This window comes from Anabas testudineus, chromosome 6 (assembly GCF_900324465.2).
Source record: "Anabas testudineus chromosome 6, fAnaTes1.2, whole genome shotgun sequence".
In the NCBI taxonomy this organism is placed as follows: Eukaryota; Metazoa; Chordata; class Actinopteri; order Anabantiformes; family Anabantidae; genus Anabas; species Anabas testudineus.
Genome location: NC_046615.1, coordinates 4,547,040 through 4,571,803, shown reverse-complemented (window position 1 = coordinate 4,571,803; position 24,764 = coordinate 4,547,040). Strand labels below are relative to the sequence as shown.

The 24,764-nt window shown below is 41.4% G+C and overlaps 1 protein-coding gene across 2 annotated transcripts; it reads right to left on the bottom strand.

Moving 5' to 3' along the window:
- Nucleotides 1–4,343: 4,343 nt before the first annotated feature.
- mbtps1 (membrane-bound transcription factor peptidase, site 1) lies at nt 4,344–24,738 on the bottom strand. 2 transcript variants are annotated; one of them, XM_026365399.1, is made up of 23 exons: nt 24,550–24,738; nt 20,168–20,748; nt 18,436–18,699; nt 16,356–16,571; nt 15,857–15,967; nt 15,496–15,605; nt 15,186–15,302; nt 14,710–14,777; nt 14,234–14,336; nt 13,385–13,536; nt 11,768–11,929; nt 9,776–9,920; nt 9,435–9,623; nt 9,049–9,221; nt 8,787–8,902; nt 8,480–8,636; nt 6,784–6,908; nt 6,607–6,684; nt 6,314–6,454; nt 6,098–6,229; nt 5,858–5,984; nt 5,468–5,598; nt 4,344–5,277 (listed from the first exon to the last, which is right to left on the bottom strand). In XM_026365399.1, the coding sequence occupies exons 2-23, from the start codon at nt 20,361–20,363 to the stop codon at nt 5,075–5,077; spliced, it is 3,216 nt and encodes a 1,071-aa protein (XP_026221184.1). In that variant the 5' UTR covers nt 20,364–20,748; nt 24,550–24,738; the 3' UTR covers nt 4,344–5,074. The 2 variants fall into 2 exon arrangements, with proteins under 2 accessions (XP_026221184.1, XP_026221185.1); XM_026365400.2 differs by having other exon boundaries at nt 5,075–5,277; nt 24,641–24,711.
- Between the last annotated feature and the right edge of the window lie 26 nt (nt 24,739–24,764).

Here is a 24,764-nt window from a genome sequence, read left to right as displayed (position 1 = left end):
ACACACACCCACACACACACACCCACACACCCAACTACTCCCGGGACCGGCGCGGTGCAGTGTGAGGGCAGCGCGGCTGCTGGGGGGCTGCTCCCAGGGCAAGGTGAGCCGGGAGGAGGGGGGAGGGAGGGCCGTGCCTGATGGAGGGGGATGCTGCCTTCAGGTGCTGCTGGGAGCAGGGGCGTTTCTGGTCCCCTATGCACACATAGGGCCTACTGTGTGAATGATGAGAGCCACCAGAAACTGCTGCATGCAGGAAACCAACAAATCTGGATCTGATATTATAATACTTCTTTAATTATAACCTACAACTTTCTGTGCACGCGGGAAGTATGAACAAAAAAATGCGTTAAACAGTGACAGAAGCAAACATCTGCACTCAGCTGCCGGTGTTAGTAGTAGTACGTTCAACCTACAAAGCTGCACACACACTGTCGTATCTGTGAATCTCATTATATGAGCAAATCAGCAGCCGGGGCAAGAATTAGTCCCCGCTGGAGTGTTCTTCCACCATTTGTAGTGAGAATCAGTAACCTCTTCTCATGGGTTTGATACTTTAAACGGTTCTACTGGACTTTTAAAGACAGAGGAGGAGAGATCTCCAAATCTTTCTTCCTCCCTTTTTGGCACCCATCCGGCTGGTTGCACCCTCCGGGCCACTGTCAACCTAAAAACAGCCCTGCTGCAGAGAGATACGTTTTTACCCGACCACATGAGACTCAATATTTAATTCACAAGTGTGAATAAAGAGCATTAAATTGAGCAGCCACAGTAAAGTGTAGTGGAGTCTTTAGGATGGATACATGATCCTAATCCTAAATGTTTAAAAATCATGACACTATTGTCTTGTCTGTGGTTGGTGTTTGTCAGGGTTTTTTCTCTTCAGTAGCCAATATGTTGAATATGGATCCTAAAGAGCAACAATAATAATCCACAAATGGGAAATAGGAGCAGTGTGTGTGATTGAAATTGGAAGATTTAATCAAACAAACCATGGTATCTTAGCGTCACACTCCAAATAAGATTGATCACTGAGGAACTAGTCTAATTACACGTCAGGCTGTGATGAAGATGATGAAGCAGAATGATGCTGAGTGTGTCAGGTGAGGGGCTGTTTCACACATGCACTACTCATCAGAAGCAGCATTTACCAGTGTCGTGACAACACAAAGAGTAATTGTTTATGTCCCCTGACTCGTCTTTCTGCTGTTTGTCTGGCCTGGAAGAAGTAAACAGGAAACAGCCACGATTACCTCGACAAAGACAACAGCTGTGAGCGGTCGAGCAGCGTCCAGTGGCACTAACACAGGCGCGTCAACCTGTCGGTTTCACACACAGAATTGATTTGGTGGCTTTAAAAAAAGCCCAAAACACTTTATTCGAATTGAACAAAAAAAAAAAAAAAAAAGAAGAAGAAGCATAAACGTCCCCTCATTTCAGTTGTGAAATTGGTTTTCTGACTTTTAATTTCATGGATGAAAATCAAAAAGCTACACAAATCAATTTCCTGCAGTACAGTCACCAGGCAGCAGATTGTACCCCACAGGTTAAAGTCAGATTTCTGAAGGAAGCGAAGGGCACACACTGAATTTGCTCATTTGCATTCAACCTTTCTATTTACAATGTAAAGTGACACAGTGGAAAAGCAAATGAATCTAATATGAATATGATCGAGCCAGACACCATGAATAGGAAAGAAATAAGAAGAACCTAATGTATGTATGGAGGAGCTTTCACTGCTTAGATTTATCAGGACTGCCACCGAAATGTCAGACGGGAAAAAAAAAAGTGCTATTGTTGTTCCAAGTGTTAAACTTTGTGTTGGCAACTGTGAATACAGTCAGTCAGCACAGATGGTGCGTGTTTTTCACAACTGAATGAACTGTACAAACACTCATAGGATGAAGTCCACTGACTTTAACAGGTTTACACATTTATGCTTTCGTGTGAAATGTGTCCACATGTATTAGTGCTACATTACAGTGCATGTCCCCATCAGGACGACTTGCAGCAGCTTGGTGAAGTCTTTGGCTGATGCGGGACCTCCATGTTTGTTTTGTTATGACGCATGTTTGTATTACTAACAGCCAAGCTGGATACACGAGAGCTTTGAGAAAAGCTGTAAATACAACGTGTTGCCATTCGCATGTGGGAAAGTGGTAACTACAGCAACTGCTATAAAAAGTGAGTAGTGGTGTTATTGCTGTTAGAATCAGACTTGGTTTAGATGGTGAACACAGAAACATCACCTAACCATCAGCATTTGATCTTTGTCTTTGAGCTAAATTAACATGTGGATATTATTATTATTAATATTATTAGTTCAATGATTTGTTCTTAGCCATTCTTGTGTGTCTCGTGTGTTTGGGTTTTTATCCTGTTGGAGGACCATGACCTGTGACTGAGACCAAGCTTTCTGACACTGGGCAGCACATTTTGCTCCAGGAGTCTTAAGATTTCATTGGACCCTGCACAGATTTAAGACACCCTGTCTCCAGATGCAGCAAAGCAGCCCCAGATCATAACCAAACCTCCTCCATGTTTCACAGTAGGTACAGTGTTCTTTATTTTTTGTATGCTTCATCTGTGAACATAGAGCTGATATGACTCACCAAAAACTTCCAGTTTTGTCTCATCTGTCCAAAGGACATTCTCCCAGAACCTTTGTGTCTTGTCAATATGCATTTTCTCTACAGCCTTTGCCTTTTACATGTTTGTCTTATATTCTGTGTTTAACTTTTCAACCTGTAAACAGGCAGATGGACTGATTACAAGTTTGTACACAGCAATGATGCTAATAACAGGACACACTTTAGTTTAACATGTCCCTATGGACAAATTATTTTCCATCTTTTTTAGTGGTACCATCATTTTTGTCCAGGCCAGTTTCATTAATTTGTTTTTTTAACTTTTGTTGAACCACAAAAGCAACGTTTAATTTTTAGTTCTATTAATACTTTTGTCAGTTTCAAGTTATTTCAGTGACCTTTGTGGGTTTTTCCTTTCTTTAATGGAAGGGTGCCAAGAAATTTTGTCCACGTCTGTACAAACTAGATGAACTGCTTGAACCATGTTGTGTGATTTGATTTGGAGTCATGTGGAGTCAAGTGACATAGCACCTAAAAAGTCTGTCCACTTAATCATAAAGGCTTCATTAAAACTCAAACTCACCAGCGACTTATATAAATCTTGGCCCTAAAGGGACAAAGGGGGGAATATGAAAGGAGGAGGGACATGAACAGGTGAGACACGAGGGGAAGCAGGAGTGTAGACGTTAGTCAGACTTTCACGCTGAGACATTAAGGGTGAAGTTGATGGGGAGAGGTACAGGCTGGCAGGACCTAAGCAGGGACCTGATGAATCCAAGGGGGGGTTGAGAGCTCAGCTCTGAGCCACCACGGTGTCTTTTACAACTGCCAGGATGTGAGCAGGAGATCTGATTGACCCGACAGGAAGTCCTGGCATCTGGGAACTGTGGAGGGAAAGAGGGCATGTGACCTTCACTCACCAGCAGCTTTTCCAAATCTCGTTAGCGCAGCTAGCTTACTCCAGGGTTATTTCCCAGTTTCCCAAGGTTCTGAGCAAGATTAGTTCTCCAGTGGGGCCGTCATCCAAGAGGACGGGTGACAGATTCACAGGCTGATCTGGCCTATTAGGCTCGGATAAGGGCCCAAGGCTCAGAGCCCCGAGCACACAAGACGCACATCACCACTGATGAAATCAACCTGCATCACTGAATTCAGCCTAGAACTGGAATTAGAGCATTTAGTAGATAATTACGCAGCAGAAAGGAATGCAATTACTCCTTCTCGACAGTCTGCCAAGGAGAAACTGCATTTCAGTACCTGCAGAATGAATAGAAATGATCTGGTGTCAGGTTGGACCTCCACTGTGGTTCAGCCTTTTACACTGAAGTGCTGGTGTGGTGACTGTAGCCAAATGTTTTGGCAGGTTTCAATAGGAACGAGCAACAATAATTGATTTGAGTTGTGTTCATGCTCACAGGTACTAGCTCAACTCTCTAGACAACTTTACACTGTTGTGGACTTGATGTCTCTCTGGTCAGCAATGGTGCTGAAGCCAGAACGTGTACAAAAGAACATTCTTCTGGTCATATAGTGGCATCTGGTGGTACATCAAGAATGACAACGCAGTGGACAAACTGTAAAAAATAAGACACTTTTCTCCTTCCTCTGAAATGCAGGAGCAGTGAACATGTGCAGTTCATCAATTTACGTGAAATGATGAGCACCTCCACTGGCTGTTCTAAAATTTGATAACTCACAAATTTGACTGTTCAAAAACAACCACAAAAAAATAACAATGAAGAAAAACATAAGAAGCACACTTTGATAATGCTTTTTTAATTGATGAGATATACTTGAATGAGTCTGTCAATGTAACTTCACTGACTTCACTGAAGGAGGATATCGACAGAATGCCTGGCCTGAGTTCATTCATTATAGAAAATATAAAAACAATGAAAAGACCGTTTTTAAACTGATATGAGCAATGAACTTACAAAACAGCAAGCTGATCATCCAATGGTCCATGTTGGAAATGTCTACACGCTCGTGTGAGGGCTGTGTCTCTAGAGATCTATTGTCTTCTGAAAGTTTTTTGTATTTGTGTGGCGTGTTTCTGGCTATGTTTGTTAGGGCGCGGACAAATTCAATAAATACAAAAGTCAGACACATTTCATTCTTCAAAAAGAAAGTTTGGTCAAAGAACAGAGGGAAATGTTGACAACATGTCTAAAACAGGCAGTTTTTTAGAGCCAGGTGTGTTTTACATCGTGTGTAACACTGTCTAATACTGTTCATTAGTCCATAAACATACACACAAACACACACACACACACAGACAGCCTTGAACAGACAAGAGGCACAAAAAAAATTGTTTCAGCATCCAAGAGATGCCTGTAGTCCCAGTATGTTTGTGTCCTACAGGCTTCAAGAACAGTCTGACGTCTGTCTCAACAGTTCATTAGACGCCATGTAATTCTGAATTTCCAATGTTGCTTTTCAGCACGAGTTGTCCTTTCAACAGTCAGCAGTTCAAAGCTGCAGTCCAGTCACACTGTGGGGTTTTTCCCAGTTGTCTGCTGCTGGTGCTGGAGGTATGTGGGCCGTTTGATGCGAGGCTTCCTGCGCTTGGGTTTGCTCTTGGCCTTGGTGAGCTGGACCACAAAGAACGACAAGACAACCATCGCCCCCAGGAACGCAAAGACTGGGATGGTCTGGCCCACTTCTTGGTTGTAACGACCAGGCATTATTCCTGAGGGTGTGGAGGAATGCAAAGGTCACATAGAGTTTCATCAATAACCTGTTTCATTTCAACACTGCGTTGTACCCTTGCATATAGTAATCCAATGCTGTGTAAAAAATGTCAAACACACTGAAATACACAGCTCTAAAACTAATCCCAAGATCAGATTCCCAAAAGTAATGACTTTTTGTTCCGTTACCTCCAGGGATGTCCCAGGCACCGCTCTCCCCAGGAGACAGAGGTCTGACCTGGGGCCGGTACGCCCTCAGGTTAGGCAGAGCCACTTTATCCAGATCCACCGACAGAAGCTTCTGGTGCTTCCAAAGGTTGCTGAAAGCAAAGAGAGAAGGCAAGTGTAAATGGAAAATATGCAAGATTTGGTGTCTTTATAATGCCTTCTATGGATTCACTTTCAAAAAACACCTTTGCTGCCATAAGAGATAAATTCCATGTTAGAAATCCAACACTGTGCATTTCAGTGTCACTGAAATACAGTTTAGTGTGTTAGTATTAGTCTATGAAAACTGCTTGCTTTCATAGAAACAGATGTTACAGACATAATAAAAAACTAGTGCGTCATCAGGCCTACCTGGGGGCTGTCTCGTTCACGGGCTGTGGCTTTGCCCAGGACAGGTGTGGGCAAGCTGGTAGTGGGCGGGGTTTAGGCTCTCCCAGGTGAGCCTCCAGAACCTTGGAGTAACGGTACAGATGGTTGCCTGGAGTGAAAGAAGGACAGAGGGAAGGAAGGAGGAAAAGAAGAATTATTGAATGAGTTTTTAAATTAAACCCACAGTGAAATATTATCACCGTCTGTTAATTCTCTCTTTACCTTCCAGTCTCTGTGGCAGCGGGTGCTCCGTGCCTGTGGGAGGTGCCACCCTGCTGTGGGAGTGGCTGAGGCTCGGAGGAGTCATACTGTAAGAAGTGTACTGAAGGAGAGCGTCCAGTAGCCAGAAACAATCTGAAAGACAGATCACAAAGAAAACCAGATGTTATTCGGTTACCGTGTTATGTGAAATGTGCAAAAACGCTGAAGACTTTCTACCTTTCTGTCTGTGGCTGTCGTCTATACAGTTTGAATCTCCATACAGAGCGATACGACCTCCCCCGTCAGATGGCGTTTGGTACAGTCCAAGGATGGGAACTCCTTCCACCACTGCTGTCTCCTGCTTTAACACTTCCAGCCCTGTGAAAAGAGCACATATACACACACTGTGATGTAATATCTGAACTAAAGGCACACAGATTAAAGGGTTGCCTGTAAGTCTGCATGGCTGCTGGCCAGCACTGAGCTATGCTAAGCTGGGTTCACGTTTACTTTAAGTGGGGTGCTGGTACCTTGGTCTTTTAAGTTCTTGGCAATGACTATTCCACCTTCTGGGAAACGGGCGATGCTGCAGCCTGAGGCATAGTACACTGAGAGAGAGAAACGCAGAGAGAAAGAGGACCATTTTTATTTCCAGGAAGTGGTTGAAAAGCTAACATTACCAGAAAATGAAGGTGTGTATATCTTACTGTCATGATCAGCCAAGGTGAAGTCCCCCTCATAAAGTCCATCACTGAAAGCCATCCCCCACACTGAGATCAGGTCATTCAGAGCTGGTACGTTAGCGCCCCCTGTGTCCGGCATCCACCACTGCCTGCAGGTCACATCAAAATCATTTAGTCGACAAATATACTAAACTATAAAGAAATAACGTTCATAACTATTAAAAAGGGAAACTTTAAAATTTGCGGGGCAGCCTAAGTTACTAATTCATTTTTTTCTATGTGGGTTTATTAGTCCAGAAAAGGCAGTTGTGAATGAGCACATTAGTCATTTGAAAGAATCCCACTATGAATTATAGCTGGATTGTTCTGGATAATATTGTGAGGCCATAATAACTATATTTAACTGTATTTAAGACTTTTAGCCTTGTGGATATTGGGAGGCAGCTTGGGAGGGATATGAATGGAGCAGCATGGACTGGTGAGTAATTGTTAGATTTGAACTGGGAGATGCGAATCGGAAAAGTCATGATTTATCGCATCTATCACAGGACGATGAGGCGTAAATAGTCGAACGCTGCAGAGAGCAGAAACTGTGATAAAGTGGGCTAAACACCAGTTTTGTTGCTGTCATTGTAATATGATAAAGCTTCTGGACACTGAACTTGTGTCATCATGGAGCAACAGGACTCACTGATCATTTTAAAGAAATACATATATAGAGCTTAGATTGCAGTAATAAACCACAGTCACAGAGGATTTTAAAGTGCCCGCAACTACAAAACACCAAATGAACAAGAGCCAGTTTGGGCCACAAGTGTATTACAACTGTCACTTAAAGGATAGTTTTTCTAACTTTTCCCCCATGGTTAGCTTGTTATCTGACAAATCATCACCATGAGTGCTGGGATCCTGTGCCGTCACATACAGTACGGTTCTTTGCACCAATCAGGATTAATGGTGCTTTCATGTCATGTTGTTTTAATGATCATTACAAGCAGCCATCACTAGGTAACTTAGCCAGTTAGCTATTCTAGACTACATCAGTAACAACAGCAATGTAATGAATGACATTTTGTGTGAATACCATGACCCTGTGTGAATACTGTGAAGTGATGTGAAGGCAGCGTTAGCAACATTCAAATTAGAATCTGGTGAGGCCTTGGTGTTTAGTTAGTGAATTTCAATAAAACTCTGAGTTTTGCTTAATGTACGTAATGTTCTAGAGAAACACTGATATTTTAAGTCAAGTTTTGAGAATCTGTGAAATGATTCATCAGATTTCAAATGACAAGAGAAATAATGATGTAAAAACTCTGCAAAACATCAACAAAATGCACCCAAATGCTTTTAATGTTTTTTTGTTCATACTCTTTTGCATTTGTTGACTTTTACGTCTTTAACAACTTCTGTGGCATTAAATATTTACAGCTAAATAACAACACTCAAATGTTTATGTTCACAGTTGGAGCAGAACAACCCTACATTTTGATCAGTGGCTGTTTCACTGAATAACTTGGTGTCACCGTTTTACCTCTGAGTTCTGCCCAAATCAGAGAGAAGCATTAAAACACATGTACAGAACTTCCATTTCAAATTTGTCTGACAATGCTGTTTGTGTTTGTATTCAGGTCTAGGAAGTTAGGTTTTAATGGCCTTTAACATGAGAACATGGCCTCTCTATTAAAAATGATTAATTTATAAGCAGGACAAAGTTAAATACCTGGTGTTTTCATCATAGAACTTGACCTTCCTCATCACTGACGTGTTGTACCAGTCACTGAAGATAATTAGCGACAGGCCATTGTCAATGTCTCTCCTCAGCTTGGTGATCTCTTCAGGGAAATACTCTTCCTCACTGTCCACCATCAACAATGTGCCTGCAGAAATACAAAAGCAAAAACAAACCACTCATTTGTTATCCTCTGATAAGTTAGAATCAATTAACACTAATTAACCGCCTGCAGGTGTAGACGGCATTTTGATGTAATCTTAGATTAAAACTATAATCATAAAGTGCTCATTCTTACCATACTGGCTGGCATCAAAACATGTTATGGGAGCTCCCAGCACCTCAACAAAGTAACCCATACTCCTCAGGTGCTGGTACATGTCCCTGAAGTTTGTGTGAATGTGGTCCCCATTCCTAACACACAAAAAAAAAGGAAAACGTTTCACATTTCACTTTGTCAAGAAGAAAAACTAATCACTTCAACTTCATAGGGTAAGGAGACAGGATGGGTTCAGCAAAAAATGGCTTCAGTCTTCAGGTAGGCGGTTCCGGACACGTACCAGTCTAGTGGGTCGTTTTTCATGCGCAGGTTGTCTCGGGGAAAGTAGCCCGGTGGGTAGCGCAGGTTGTGATACTGATCCCACAGCACCCTCTTACTGCGTGGGGGGGTCGGCACGATCTTTACCTTGATGGGCAGTTTGACTGTAGAGGTCAGCTCCCCACCCACCTCAGACTGCAAAGGGTAAAAGGTCAAGAAGAGAGATGTGTCATGACACTATACTACTTCCCAATACCATTCAGCATACAAGCATTTGCCTCTACAAGCCAGAAAATAAGTCTACGGTTAGCTAAAATTACAGATAAATGTGCTAAATAGATGAAAAAGACAAGATTGGGAACCACTGGTCAAAATAAAGTCATCTTAGATAACACAGCAATGACGCACATCATTCTCTGCAGGTGATGCCACTGTAACCATCACATGGCCTTGAGCAATTCCTTCCCATGATGCTGCTTTCTTGGCCACAGAGATGGACACAGCCAGGTAGCCAGCCCACGGCCACAGCACCGGTGAGTAAGATATGGCCACATCAATGTGGTCGCCATTCTGAGGGAGGTAGGGCTGCCAGATGGGCTGAACAGGGTAGAACAAACCAGGTCAGTGAAGGACAGAACATATCACTTCTGCACACATTCGAGAAAATAATTTTCAGCAAACAATGTTAAGATCCATTTCATTCAAAGTGAAACATTATTTCTCTTTATTTGTGTTGTTTGTGTGCACACCTTGTCAACAATCCTGCCGGTGACACCCATGCCATTGAGAATGGTCACATTGACGATGGTGGGCATTCCTCCATAATAGATGGGCTGAGAACAGTAAGGCCACATGTATGGACACTCTGTCAGGTCGATGTAGCTGGGAGAAAGACTGGTAAGAGACAGGAAGGTTCAAATAATGAGGAACTCTGTTTTTATACCCATCCTTTCCAGAGATGCAGACACAAGTACAGTCCTGCTCACCATCATTGACACCCATGAAGTTTAATTACATAATGTGGAATATCTCCTAAAAAAATATCTATTGAAACAGCTTTTATCTTCAGAGAACTACAGAGAGTTTGATACAAAGGGGCAAATGATAAACAACAACAAAAAAACAAACAAAAAAACAATGGGCGGAAAAAATAGAAAGATGTAAAGTTGCTGTGGCACTGGTACTGGCAATGTTTATGTTGTGTATTTTCCTTCTTTGAAACATGTAATAACATAGAGTTAACATTGCTGTGGTACGAACCTTGATTCTCTGTGAGATGTTTCTTTAGTCTATATGCGTTGCTCTTAACTTATGCTTATTGAGACCTTAGATCATCTTCGCTCTCTACAGCCATCTCAACGATGGCTGTGTCTCCACAGCCATATCTCATTGGAGCCCAGACAGTGCTCTTTGTTCCTGCTCTCTTTCAGGGTCCCAACCTCCCACGTGTATGCAGGGTTTGTTACACGCTATATTGCGCTTCACTCTGCAGACTGCTCTGACATTCTGCATGACTGTCCACCTGTCTTTGCAAGAACAGTTCAGTCCATGAGTTATTATTTCACCTATGTTATGTCATTTTTTCCATAACAATTTGGTGTCAGAAGTAGGATTTAATGACCAGCGAAGTCCTGGATCCAGCGAACAGTGACTGGGTGTCCTGGAGACAAATTTACATCCAGCCCCTACTTGGAGCCTTGAGAGTTGAGGAGACTAGCTGGAGGACCTGGACACCTGCCACTGGGATCCTCCATTAAGAAACGGACCACACGTTTTCCAGATCATGGTGAGAGTTTTGAAATAATACCAAAATAAATTAATTTTTGAGGCTCACACCAAACCAAGCAAAGCCTTATAGACGAAGGCCAAGGAAGACACAGTTAATGAAGAAAAGACAAAAAGGAACAACTGATCTTTGCCAAAGACTACTTGGATAACCCACAATCTATCTGGGAAAATGTTCTGTGGACAGATGAAACAAAAATAGAGCTTTTTGGCAACATACACCGACAGTTTGTTTACAGACGGTGCAATGAAGCTTATAAGGAAATGAACACCCTACAACAGTTAAACATGGTGGAGGATCCATAATGCTGTGGGGCTGTTTTGCTGCGTCTGGTAATGGAGGCCTTGACCGAATCACAGGAATCATGAAATCAGAGAATTACCAGTGTACGAAAACTTGGTTTGAGTCGAAGATAATGGGTCCTCCAGCAAGACAAAGACACAAAGCTACATCCAAAAGCACACGGGAATGATTGAAAATCCCACTGAAAATCTTTAATGTGAGCTGAAATCTGCCATTTTGGAAAAGAACCCTACAAACGTTTAAGAGCTCGAACAAACTGCAAAGGAAGAGTGGGAAGAAATACCAGCTCAGAAGTACAAGATGCTTATAGACGGCTATAAGAAAGAAATGTTTGGAGGTCGTTATTGCTGCAAAAAGACGTGCAACCAAATAATGAAGGGGGGTGCCTTTGTTACTAATCGGCTAATTGTTTCTGTTTCTTTGAAAATACACATGTAAATTGAAAAACAATGTTCTTAGTTAAATTACTTTGGACCTTTACTTAAAAAAATTCTGATGATATAAATGTGGCACGTTTTCATTTATTTCTGAAGATACTGCACAGGTTATGCAAAACAGAAAGGGGTTTTTAATAATGGTGAGCAGCACTGTGATAAACGAAAAAACAAAAACAACAGGTTTCAGAACGTATGAACTACTCAGAAACATTTACCTGGCCTGAGGTCGGTAGCTGTTAAGGATCTGGTAGGCTCTGATCAGGTCTAGCTTCCCGTGGCCCTGTTCAAACATGTTGACTCCTGGCAGCCTGCGAGCAGAGGCTATCAGAGCCTGCTTCATGGAGGCTGGGTTCACCAACTCCCGGTTCAGGACAGTGCTGGAGGACAGAGAGAGGCAGGCTGGGTTAATTTGTATGCTGGATTCTGTTGGGGTCAGATTCCTCAGCTTTTAATTCGAAGCATTTTTTGGAGGCTAGAACAGGGATGTGCTGGTGTGTGTGTGCGATTCTCTTAGGAGAGGTGCCTGATAACAACAAGAGTGTGATGTTTAACCTAGCGCTGAAATGAGCGAAGAGTTCTTTCATTAGGCAAATGAAGGATATCAACATTCATCAGTGACACACCTCCTTCCTCTGGGACACATTTCATTGTCCGCCCATGTAGGATTATGATACAAGAGCTAATGAAACCACAAAAGCCTCAGTATAATACTGCATGGGTCCTCATATATCAACCTCCTGTACAGGTCAGTGGTAATAGCACCCTCATTTGCACAATCTTGCATGGAGTGCCATTACAAGAGAACACTGTGGTGATTCCACACCTCATGTAAAACCAGTTTCTAGTAACTATCCACACAGCTAGAGCTATTACTAGATTGACATTTTTGGCTCTCCTGAACTTTTAAATTGTTAAAATGCAAATATTAGCAAAATGCTGACTTGTGCTTGAGCAAGACACTATGTCCACCAGTTTTAATTTGTTGTTGAGTTGATGAGAGCTGAAATCAATCATGTGGTCAGACTGATAATCTTGTTTATTTGATCTTTGATCAGGTGGCTCCTGATTTAAATCAATAGGGCTGTCATACAGCATATCATCCCTTTCTGGACAATATGCTGTAATGTCTCAGAAATAACTGCAATGAACAATATTGCACAAAGACAATTTAAGGCCATCTCATGCCATTGATGGAGCTTTAGAAACAACTCAACCACATGGTGAAATGCTGTTCATGCTACGTCTGCTGTTGTCAATGGACCTAAACTTATCCACCCACTGGACTTTGTAGCTGTTTGCCTCATGTGTCTGGACAAAGAGTGATCCAGCTGAAGGGTTCGTCACCCACTTCATGAACACACACTGCAATACTGGCAATGTGACTGGCCACAACATTGATAAAATTCTTTCTAATGTAAACAAACATGCATGTAAACAGAATGGGCAATAACAATGTTAACAAAAAGTCACGTAAATGTAGGTTAAGGTGGTTATTTAATGATTCTGACAGGCATATGAATACTAATTTCTGGCTACTGTATTTAGGCAGTGTTGAGATGATGCTTAACATTTTAGTCCTTTTTAATTTTTGGAGAAAGAACGTGATCGTTAGACTCGAAAACCTGACTTGACACCCAATCCTGTTTACTAATGTTTGGATTCTGGAGGTGTCATGTCTGAGCACCAACATAATAATAAGCTTACTACTACGCTTTACTAACTAATCTTGGAATGGAAATACTGTATATCTTAAGACCTACTAGAACAAGAACCTTCAGCTAGCATAAAAAGATCAAACTTTACAAAGAAAGGGTTTGGTTTATGATGCAAACCTGGCCAGGAGGGTGACAGCACCAGCAACCACAGGAGAAGCCACACTGGTCCCAGACAGAGAGCGGCATCCTTCTTTCATCCCTGATCCCCGAACTCCAGAGCCATAGGTGACAATATCAGGCTTTACTCTGCCATAGCCTCCTGGCAACTCCTGCACACAGACAGAGAAGGTGATTTTAAAACAGATGTTGACTGAGTGGTTGAAAAGAAGTTTAAAAACAGCTGCATCTGTTCATCAGTTAGCTGAGACACAACATTTAGTTTGGCCTTTCATTGTATTTTGTAGTGTTTTAAGAAGCAGTTGTTTTCTGACAGCAATGACTAAAGCTGTAATTCTTAATTTGAAATAGCTCCTATTCACAAAGATAAGCATATGTTTCAGTTCACGTCATTACGCCTACACAGTGAAGTCCCAGGATACTCAGAGTAGCAGCTTAAAGCCACTGTATGACTCCCTAAGCACTGCTACTGTTGGAAATATGTTTTTTCACAAGAGAGAAAGTGCTGATTGTCAGAATGGTGACTGACACTAGCATGTTCGCAACAGAAAGTAAAAAAGTCTAGGACATTTTAAACATCTGCATTAAGATTGGTAGGTTGAGTGGATGGGGGGTAGAGTGTAAAGAGACTAACTGGATCAGGCAGTTAAGTCAGATCAAAGCAAATGTCGGCTGCAATAGATAAAATTAATCTACAGTACCTGTCTGATGGGATCAAGAACTTACATTATGGTTGACTAGCTCAAAAAGCAGGGTGCAGATCTTGGAGTAGATGTCTACTCTATAATAGATAAAACATATGGAATGCGTTTGTGAGGGTGCAAAATATGCATTCCTGCAGTTACTCACCCATGTGGTCATGCCTCTGGAGGAAAACCTGGCAATGTTGTCCTCAAAGTCAATGCCTCCAACGCCGATCACGTCCATCTGGTCTGCTGGGTTGTTCAGGGTACTGATAGAGAGAAACTTACTTTAGTTGGTATTGTTGCAAAACCTAAGTGAACACTGTGCAATTCCATATCCTAGTACAACATAAGAGTTCAATAAAACAGTTTTGCTCTTTAAATGATCCTTGATAAAGGAGGAAGAGTTAGCTGGGGTAGAGTCATTAAATGAACCAACTAACTCAGTTTTCTTGGATGTGCGTTATCCTTGACATCTCCATGTCCCACATAGATGGGGTATGTGTGCTCTTACTGTGTCAGAACTAAATGCTACACTAAAAACTAAACTATTCTTTGATGTAATGTAATATTTATCTCAGGTTTGCTAACTAACATTAGCAACCATAACTAGATTATGAATGTATAGAGTGATTAGCATACCCATACAGAGGTCCGTCATTGCCGATCGCAGAGACCATAATAACTCTGTTGGCAGTCAGCTCCCACACCTGTCAATCAAGAACATTCACTTTAGTGTTAGTGAACGGAAAAAAAAAGTGGAATATGGTGGAATTAATTTAGAGAAGACAACTGTGTAAAGTAATAGTGTATAAAATTGTAGTAGGAGGAAGAGAAATCGAATTACTGATTTCAATTCACTTCATGTGCAGGAAACTGTGCAGGGTTTCAGGCCAAAGGTTTTCGAATGTTGCCATGCACACGTCTATAGAACTGGTTTGATCTATTTGCCTATTATTTCGTGGCTCATTACCACATTGTTAAAAGGCTGTAATGTAGTGGAATGAAATGTGGTTTGTGAACTATTTTTATGCCTGGACAAATATCTAAACATCTGTCCACAGTTTCCATTTGCTGGGTTACTGTCACTGTATCATTCATGTGTTCAGCCCCTTCACCTTATCAACAAACGGGTGGTCCATGAAGTCAGGCCCCCCAATGCTGAGGTTCAGGACGTCGATCTTCTTTAGGATGGCATAGTTGAAAGCATCCAGGAACCATGAGGTGTAGGACACCTGCGAATATTTAAATGAATGTTGTAGATTATTATTGTATAAAAATGACAGTTTGTTGCACTGTGACTTTTTCTTGGGTACCAAAACTTAATATTTATGCCTTAGTTCATATTTGTTAATTACTTTTTCAACAAATGCTTCTCATACTACTGGTGTACTAAAGCATCTTGTTATTCTGAGGGCATGTACAAACCTGGCTGTTGGTAAACACTCTGAAGATGTGCAGCTCTGAGTCCGGGGCAAAGCCCTGACACTCCCTCATACTGGCTATCACTCCTGCTACAAATGTACCATGACCCAAACCTGAAATATAGAATAATAAGTTAAATATTATCTCTCTTTGACTTTTGTACACAAAACAAATATATAACATTTCCAGTAGAGCTTACTTGGGCTTCATCACTCTCTGTACAGTACATATACATATATACAGGATAGTATATATAACTAACCCTTAGTTCACTAATCAATCATCAACAATATAGTCAGTAAAAATGCTTTTATTATCACGATTAACTTAACACGATTAGCAAATGTGTGTTGGTCCTTCTCACCATCATCCAGTGTCTTCTCATTAGTCCAGTTGGTCCTCTCCTTCACATTCTTAAAATGTGGGTGCTTCTCACTTAGGCCTGTATCAAACACTGCCACCTTCACACCAGAACCTGCAAAGACACGAGGGAGAAATCAAACCCGTTTCATTTAAAGCAAAAAGAGCTCCTAAAGAGAATGTCAAACCCTGACACAAACAAAGGGTACCTTTCAATTCAATTCAATTCAGTTTTATTTGTACAGCGCCAATCCACAACAGAAGTTATCTCAAGGCACTTTACAGTGCAAGGTTTAAGACCTTACAGACCTTACCCTGCATGTATCTATGAGATATCACAGGTTTTGACCACAGATGTATGGTTTTGACACAGTCAGTCAACAGTATTTGATGCCCTGGTGCAGCTACAGCTAGCTTGACTCCTATTGCATCTTGTAACTTTAAATTCTATAAAGGAAGATTTTGAGGCAGACACTTTCAGTTTGTAAGGATCAGTTACTTACCAGTGTGTCCCATCTGCCAGAGCACATCTGCCTGGAGGATCTGGGCAACATGGCGAGGGATGGCTCGTAGCAGACGCCTGCTGGAGTGGCGACCGGTGGCGTGCCAGAAACCCGAGCCCAGTGACAGACTGGTTCGTCTGAAAGGACGAGAGGATTGCCACGACTGCCATTTTGGTGATGCATGGGTGGCATTGCAGGGTGCAGCAGGTTCAGATGCTACAGAGAGAGATGCAATTGGGTTAGCAGCAAAACTGAAATACCACAAACTCTTGGAGATAAAACTTTTAGTTTCAGTAGACTCCTTTAACATTAACATGCTACATTACTGCTGACACAACTTTCTATTCTTCTAATCATGCTTATCATGTTCTGACCCCATAATTTCATCATTTCTCTTTCACACTTTCCTATGTCTGCCTTGTTATCTCTCAGCTGTAAGGCTGATCACACCAGCCTCATTTGAGCCAATCTTATCAAAGTTTGACTCCGCTGAACGGGAAAAAAATACCATGAGGTCATGTAGGACATTCTGTGCCTTTAAAGTAAGAGTGAAATACTGTAATTAGGTCTTTCATCTTTCTGATCAATTAATTACATCATTAGGTAGATGCAGTGTGGACTCACAAACACAGTAAATGTGGGTTTAGCTTTCTCGCTCCATAACAATGATCAAGTCTAATTTACATATGACTCTGAGCAAAAATAGGGGCCGTAGCCACTGTCCAATCACGTCTTTGCCATTTGTTTTGTTTGTCAATCTAAATGCTCACCACTTATTACAACACATTAAGTGTCCATACTACAGCCTTAGTGACTCCATCTGTTTATGTATTAGAGATATTAAATTTTAAATATATTCCTGCACTCGAGTTAATGAACTTACCTAGGTTATATTTATCTTAAACATAGTTTATGGTTTGTACAACCAGTGGTGGGCCATCTCACAACAGGCGTCTGTTTTTGTGTGTCAAAAACAGTATAGAAGAGTCTTCGTGCACTGCACATGGCCTCCATAGTGAGTCTGCATGTATCTAATCAGGCTGGAGACACTGAAGTCTTTCATCCAGTGCCAGGCACAGAGTGTTTGCCCCCTATTCAGGCTAACCCCACCCTACTGACTTACCTACTCACTCCCAGGGTGAATGCACAACACAGATGTTCTCTGTCCTTCCTCCCACCTAACACCCCCACCCCCCTCCAACACCACATACACATTCATGAACACCCCCAAGTTGGCCTGCTTTTCAAATTAAGACATACAGTGGCAAGAAAAAGTATTTGAACCTTTAGACATCCTGCTAGATCAAAGTTTTACCTACTGTGGACTCATGAACACAGATGTTAGCCAGTTCCAACAATGCCTGAATCTTTGACTGTCTCTCGTGGTTGTTTCTCTACCTTATTGATGAGTGTTTGTTTGCTCTTGGAGTTATTTTGACTGGTTGCCCACTTTTCAGTAGAGTAGCTACAGTCCCAAAGTGTCTCCATTTGTAGTTTTTTTTTCTAACTGTAGACTGGTGAATTTAAGTCTTTGACATCACTTTGTAACCCTTTCCAGCTTTTTGTAAATCAACAATTCTTGATCGTAGATCCTCTGAAAGCTCCTTTTGGCAAGCCATGGCTCACATAAGCGTATTCTTCTTTATTCGTATTCTTATGCGAACACCTGACTCCAGTTAGCTTTTTTGAGGTCATTATTCCAAGGGTTCACATACTTTTTCCACTAGCACTATGAGGTTTTTATGGTTGTTCTCAATAAAGACATGAAAGATCAGAATATTAGAATCAGAATGTGTGATTGTTTTAGGCACATCATATTTGTTAATACTCTTGACTTAGATGAAGATCAGATCACATTTTATGAGAAATTAATGCAGAAAACCATGAAATTCCAGATTCACATATTTTTTCTTGCCACTTTACAATCCTTTTTCCACACCACAAACACAGTCTGAATCAACAAACTTAGATTTTGTGAACTGTAGCAGACAAACAGCTTTCTCCATAGAGTTTTGTACTTCTTGGGTGGAACCACTGTAACCATGTTTTCTAAGTAATAACACCACATTGTCAGACTTACAGGGAATGTACTTGAGGGACCGAAACACTTTGCGTTGTGGAGTCACCCTCTTGATGTAAGGGTGATCCTCTAAGTTTAGCAGATTCCAGGGTGAAACTTGACGGATGTGGACCAACTCGAAATCGCTGGGGAAATCGGAGGCTGGGTTTTCTCTGGGAACGATGTGCCACTCCAGCGTCCCGTCCCCAGTGTTCCGCAGAGCACTGCTGATGTACAAGCTGCGAGCTTTGGCTGAGAAATACCCTGTAAATGCTACAATGTACTCTGGGGAAACAGAGAGAACAGAGTAGAAAACTTAAAAACAGAAAAGAGGTCTGACAAGAAATGCACTAATACACTGTGCACTGGATTCACAGAGGGAATTAAGGAATCCCTTCTGATAAGGAAGGGTTGAAATCGAAAAAAGAAACATTTAAGTGTTACACAGAGAGACATAACTGGAAAAGCGTCTGTTGTTAGTTATTAAAAACAATTTGGCATCAGATGTTTTACTGAAAGTATTAGGTTACTCATCCTTTCCACATTCCTGAATATAGTGACTAAATGTTAACTTGCTTTCCAATGAGGAAAAACTAGATTTTCATTCCTTCTGCAGTATTTCTATAAGAGGCCTGTCCTCACAATAATATGAGGACAGGCCCTGAAAAGCAAGTTGTGCAAACTACAGAACCTGTAGTCAATAGCCTGAGCTCAGCACAACAGAGTTTACACTGCTGCTATTATGATTTGATGTGACTGACACTTGGGTGTGTCTTGGGGTATGATGACCTGCTCATATCAGATGTCTTGTTGATAAAGGTTAAATCAAATTCCACACAGCTCGACTTTGTCATTCTCTGTAATCAGCCTGCTCTGCAGAGACTGCCTCAGTACTGGCAGTAACAAGTATTGTACTTTCAGAGCCTGCATGAGAACTTAGCAATCAAACGCCAGACTAACAACTAAAACAGTTCTGCAAAAGATGACCAACTCTACATACACATTTAATTTAAAATGGAGTTATATTAACCTATGACTAACATTATGTGTATGTACAACAACTATATGTCTGGTTATGTTTTACTTTCACCACTAATAGTTTAGCTGTACAGCCATAATGCTTCCACTCTGCTGAATGAAAGACAAAGCTGGATGGGTGAAGCTATGTGACATGGACAAAAGCAAATAGACGTGAAAACGCAAATATTCTCTGTAAACAGAAGGGATGCCATCTTGATATTCAATGGATAAGGGCAAATACGAGATACCCAACAAGCTGCTTATGACCTTTGTTGAGTGTAATCCTGATCTCACACTTGCATTGTTGTAGTATGTGCTATAGGAATCTCTATGAATGTATTTCAGTCACATGTTAAACTTTTGATATTCTTCCATATCATGTTGCTTGCTTGATGTTTGCCTAGATCCATTTTCAGCTACATCCAAAGCATTTCCATTAAAATTTAACACTGTGTGTCAATTGAAAGAGAGAACAACTGCGTTCTCTGCCAAGAGTTTCCCTGGTATCTGATGTACTTAGAATGGACAAGAATTAAACGGAAGAAGAAGAAGAAAAAAAAACTGTTTTCTGACTGAGAAAAGCAATATAATACTCACATTCAATTAGTGCACAAACCTAACTCACAGTGTGCAGGGAACTGCTCTACTACTGTATGTTTAATGTTAAACATGTTGAAGACATTTTAGCAGCTTATTAAGGGATAATTAAAACAAACTTTGTATGGTTTCTTACCATGTTCCACCACCTTGGAGGAGAATTCCACCTTCAAAGTTAACTGGGAGCAGTTAGAACCAGAGGAGAGGTGCTCAGAGTCAGGGGCATGGTCAAAGGCAGATTTGGTCTCTGCCGCAGGCTCCATCCCCACAACAGGCAGGAAGCCTGCCAGCAGCCCCAAAAGCATGGATGCCCACACAGGAAACAGGAGCATTCTGAGTTGTGAAGTAAGCCAACACGTTGACCAGGCCCTTTAAACTTCAGCAGGGAATGTGCTGTTTCAGGTGATAAATGAGCAGCTGAAACCTGGGTCAGGGTCAGGGGTTGGGACAGAGCATTTCAGGTCCAGAGCTCCAAAAATGAGTCCATAATGCAAATGGCCTGAGCAGCTAAATTAATTTCTTTCTGCGTTTTCTCTCCATGGTGGTCGTCCAGGGTGGTGGTCAGTGGCACTGCCAGAGTAGGAACACAGGTGCCATGTTGAGAACTGGTGGAGACTACTGGTTGGAGTGGTGGATAGATGAGAGGAGGACGGGAGCAGTGACAGAGAAAGAATATTTCGATCTGGAGTTGTAAAGCTGTCCTTTTTGTTTTTGTTTCTAGAATCAAAAAAGAAAATGCATAGTTAGGAAAAAGCTTACTGGCATTTATTGACTGAACATGACCAAAACGCGACAATATAAATCAAATAGAAGGCATTCAGAAGATCTAGTGAGTGTCAGACCTGCTACTACTGTACGTCCACAAACATTAATTCATTTCACTTCAGATTAATAGCAAATTGATTTTGTGAGTCTGCAAACACATCTTCTCGGAATACAAAATCAAGCAATCCATTAGTTTCACAGCTGTGGTTGAAAAACGATCGGTACCCGATAGCAGAATTAGAACTTGACAATGCTGTTGTTTTGAGGCCAGTACCAGGTCATCAATATTAAAGAATAATAAACTAATAACCATTAATCACGTGAGACTGCTTGTTGCACAAAAATAAGAAGTCCTGGCAATTAATCTTCACATTTGTCCTCTGCCGGGAGTTTAGCAGTGCACACTGGAGAAATGCACCTTAATTACCTAACTACCAGAGCATTCAAAGTTGAAGGATAAACTCTTCTTATTAAAAGGTGACGGTCACAGTAATTACACTGTAAAGTAACCTTGATATCAATTAATTTGACAAATAAGGAGAAATATAAGAAAGAAAAACATAAGAAATGCATGTTAAAGTAAACCGATGCTGTGTTTTACTAAACAGCAGTCAGTGTGGTTGTGTGGTTAAGAATAGCTAGTGTTATGACATTTCTCTTTCAACACATATAGTATTTAAAACTAATTTAACACAAATTAAGATAGAACTTTTGTTCAGCAACATTTATTGCTGCACTGCAATTACATTTTGCATATCTGCAAACACGCATGCAATTTAGATATAACAATATCAGCCGTGATGTTTCAGTCAGGCTTAATCCTTATCAACCTAAATCAACTAATATGCTCCTTGGCCTCAGGTTCATACTGTATGTTATTAAAAGTGAAAACCAGATTTGATTATCTGCTTATATGTTTTGCAGATCTGCTTCTGAGTGACAAATCAACAAAATAATTTGGATTTTGTTTTGTTTTCTAATCAAGCTTTAGGAAAACAGCATCACATAGGCTTTGTTTCCATTTCTCTTCCCACGTGCAGTGGAGAGGAGCGTTTCCTCTGTTGAGCCAGGGGGAAGGAAGGGAGGTGCTGTGTGCAGAGAGATGTAGAATCTGTTATTAGCCACTCATGAAGAGCATGTTTTGCTCTCGGGGAACATGCCTTGTTACTAGATAGAGCACGTACAATGAGATTAAACTTTATCTTACCTGTAAGGACAGCTTACTGTCTTATACAGACACAGCCAACAACAATCAACCTCACAGACAGTGTAGAAAGCTGTAACTGATACACTATGATCTGTTTTAAAGCAAACTCATCAAAAACACCTTTATGTTCGAATAAAACCCATCCTACTTAGCACAGAAACACCAGACAGAATAACAAAATCAGCTAAGCTGCCTCAGCTGACCTGAAACTGACTCCCCAACACACACACACACACACACACACACACACACACACACACACACACACACACACACACACACACACACACACACACACACACACACACACACACAGTACACAGTACACAGTACACAGTACACAGAGCTCTGCATCCCCTGGGCTACATCGAAAGGGAAATTCTTCCAGACTGGTACAGGATCACTTCCTTCTGGCCCAAGGCTTGGACAACCCAGTAAGAAAATACACAACAACAGACACACAGCTACCACCTTGCCAAACTCAACACAGGAGCTCATGAGAACAAGCTCTTACCAACTCATTTCCTAATAACCCTAACCCTGCCTTAGCAGATGGGCACATATGATGAACATTCAGTTTCTACAGGAAACCAAGACATGTTATTTTGTTTATTTGTTAAAACCTGATATATTTGTATGGTATTTAGGGATTGATTATATTGATTAGCCTTTAGGTAACAATTAGTGTGCACTGCGGACCAGCTGGTGTTATTATGCAAAGAGCACATGTGCAACATGTTCCAGAGCTGAGTGTGCAGTAAGCAATATGCATGCACACACATGTAGTATAGTCTATTTTCCTCCTGGCATACATGACTCTATTGTCAGGCTGTCATTGAAATCAAACACTCCCCATCACAGAACAAAAAACCTATTTTAACACCCCATCAATCACTGTACGTATGTTTGTGTCGTACCTGACAGCAGGCATACGAGCCGGTTCCATAAGTATGAAAACAGAAGCATAAAAACGTACATTGTGCAGTAGAGTACACGCAAGCCACAGAGAACTATGAAGTCACCAAAATATAATTTTAATGATCTGGTCCTCTTGTGGATGCCCTCAATGGAGACTGAACAATATTATGCTCACGATGTGACAGCCAACACATCAAGCTTTACAACTGTCTCAATCTCTAAAGTTTTATCATCAAGCTGAAAATAATATTCACAAACACAATACATTGCAGAGGAGGTGACAGAGCTTTCATTTTAGGTTAATAACCAAGCAGGATATTAAAAATATTTAGAGAGTTCAAATCAAAGGTTTCTAGATCGCACATCAAACACCCTTTAATAGTAACCAGGAATTACACAAATCCCTATTCCTGTTATCATTGTGTGTGTATGGTCACATGCCTCCCCCATGCTCAACCTTAATGACACAGTACACAAAAACTTGATATGGGCCTACATGAGCCATACGATGAGTAGATGACATAATTAGAAGCCCCCTGGCTACTTTAATTCGACAAGAGGGGGGTTCAATCACTAGTTCCGGCTTGGGACAGGATCCCTATCTGTGTGTCACAACAATACAGTTAATGAGTACTGGTTTAGACCACGGGCTGTAAAAATAGCCCCCCTGGTTATGGGCAGGACTGGAAAGACAGGCTGGGTCCACTTGAGTCAACATAACACCAAGCCACAAAAACGACATCAAACCTCTGGGCATCCATAGGAAAGCCCCCCTCACCCATAATCACAGCTTTCCACAGCAGTCCTTTCAACTTTCAGGCATGGGCATGGATGTTAGCAAAAGAAATTCCAAATAAAATCACTTGCCATAAATGTGTACCAGTTTGTCAGAGGATCATCCATCTGAAGAAGTTACTGACACAAAAGCACTTTTAGAAACTCAGACAGCTGGAGGTTAAATGCAGCTGTTTTGTTTACATCTGTTCTGGGCAGAAGGGGGAACAACATCCCTACCATTTACTACTGAAACACTCTTTGTCATAGTTAAGTCTTTAAGCAAATGTAAAGCACCACAAAAGACGCACAGATTAAATAAGTATCGTGTAGTTTACATGAGCTCTATTGATTTAGCAGGATTTTAACGGGTAAGCCACAGTTTAAGCATGGCCAGGGCCGAGAGAGTAACGCTAAACAGTGGGTAACTTACCGCTTCCCAACGTGACACAGCCTGTTTTTAAAGATTGGACCACAGCTAAACTTCAAGCTAACGCGTTAAATAGTAAGTTAATTAAGCTAACAAACTAAGCACAGATACACAGCCACACAATCGTAACGACTTAACAACATAAGCATTGCAAACAACTGCAGACATATGCTAGACAGTCGGGCTACGTCTCTCTGTGGAGGACAATTATTTTATCGACATTAAATACCGTTTTTATATAACCCGTTAAAACACAGTCATGCCGAGCAGGCTACACTTCACTAGGAGTAATTGGTTTGATAAACAATGAGACATGCTAGGAGGGTTTTCACACCAAGCAGCCTCTCACATGTACAGCGTTAGCCAGCTAGCTTCGTTGTCTTTTACAGTATCTGCTACTGGCTTTCGTACTGAATATACTCACCAAGCTAACTACCGCTTCACGCTTCACGGTGAGATGTAGGTTTGTATCGTTCACACTCCGTGTTATGTTGTGACAAGCCTGTGTTCAGTACCTAGTTTGATGTAGCTCGAACAAAAGCTAGCAGCAGCAGCAGCAGCAGCAGCAAACTCACCAACAACCGCAGACCACTGACGTGATGGGCTGCCAGGTTTTCTCAACTTATCTTGTTTTCTCCT

Bases quoted from the DNA above. Each gene is read 5' to 3' on its own strand.
- mbtps1 (XM_026365399.1), bottom strand. From the start codon at position 20,363: ATGCTCCTGTTTCCTGTGTGGGCATCCATGCTTTTGGGGCTGCTGGCA. The intron at 5,985-6,097 runs GTAAAGAGAGAA...CTTTCACTCCAG, and splicing joins GCTGCCACAGAGACTGGAAG to GCAACCATCTGTACCGTTAC. The intron at 5,278-5,467 runs GTAACGGAACAA...CCACACCCTCAG, and splicing joins TGCCTGGGACATCCCTGGAG to GAATAATGCCTGGTCGTTAC.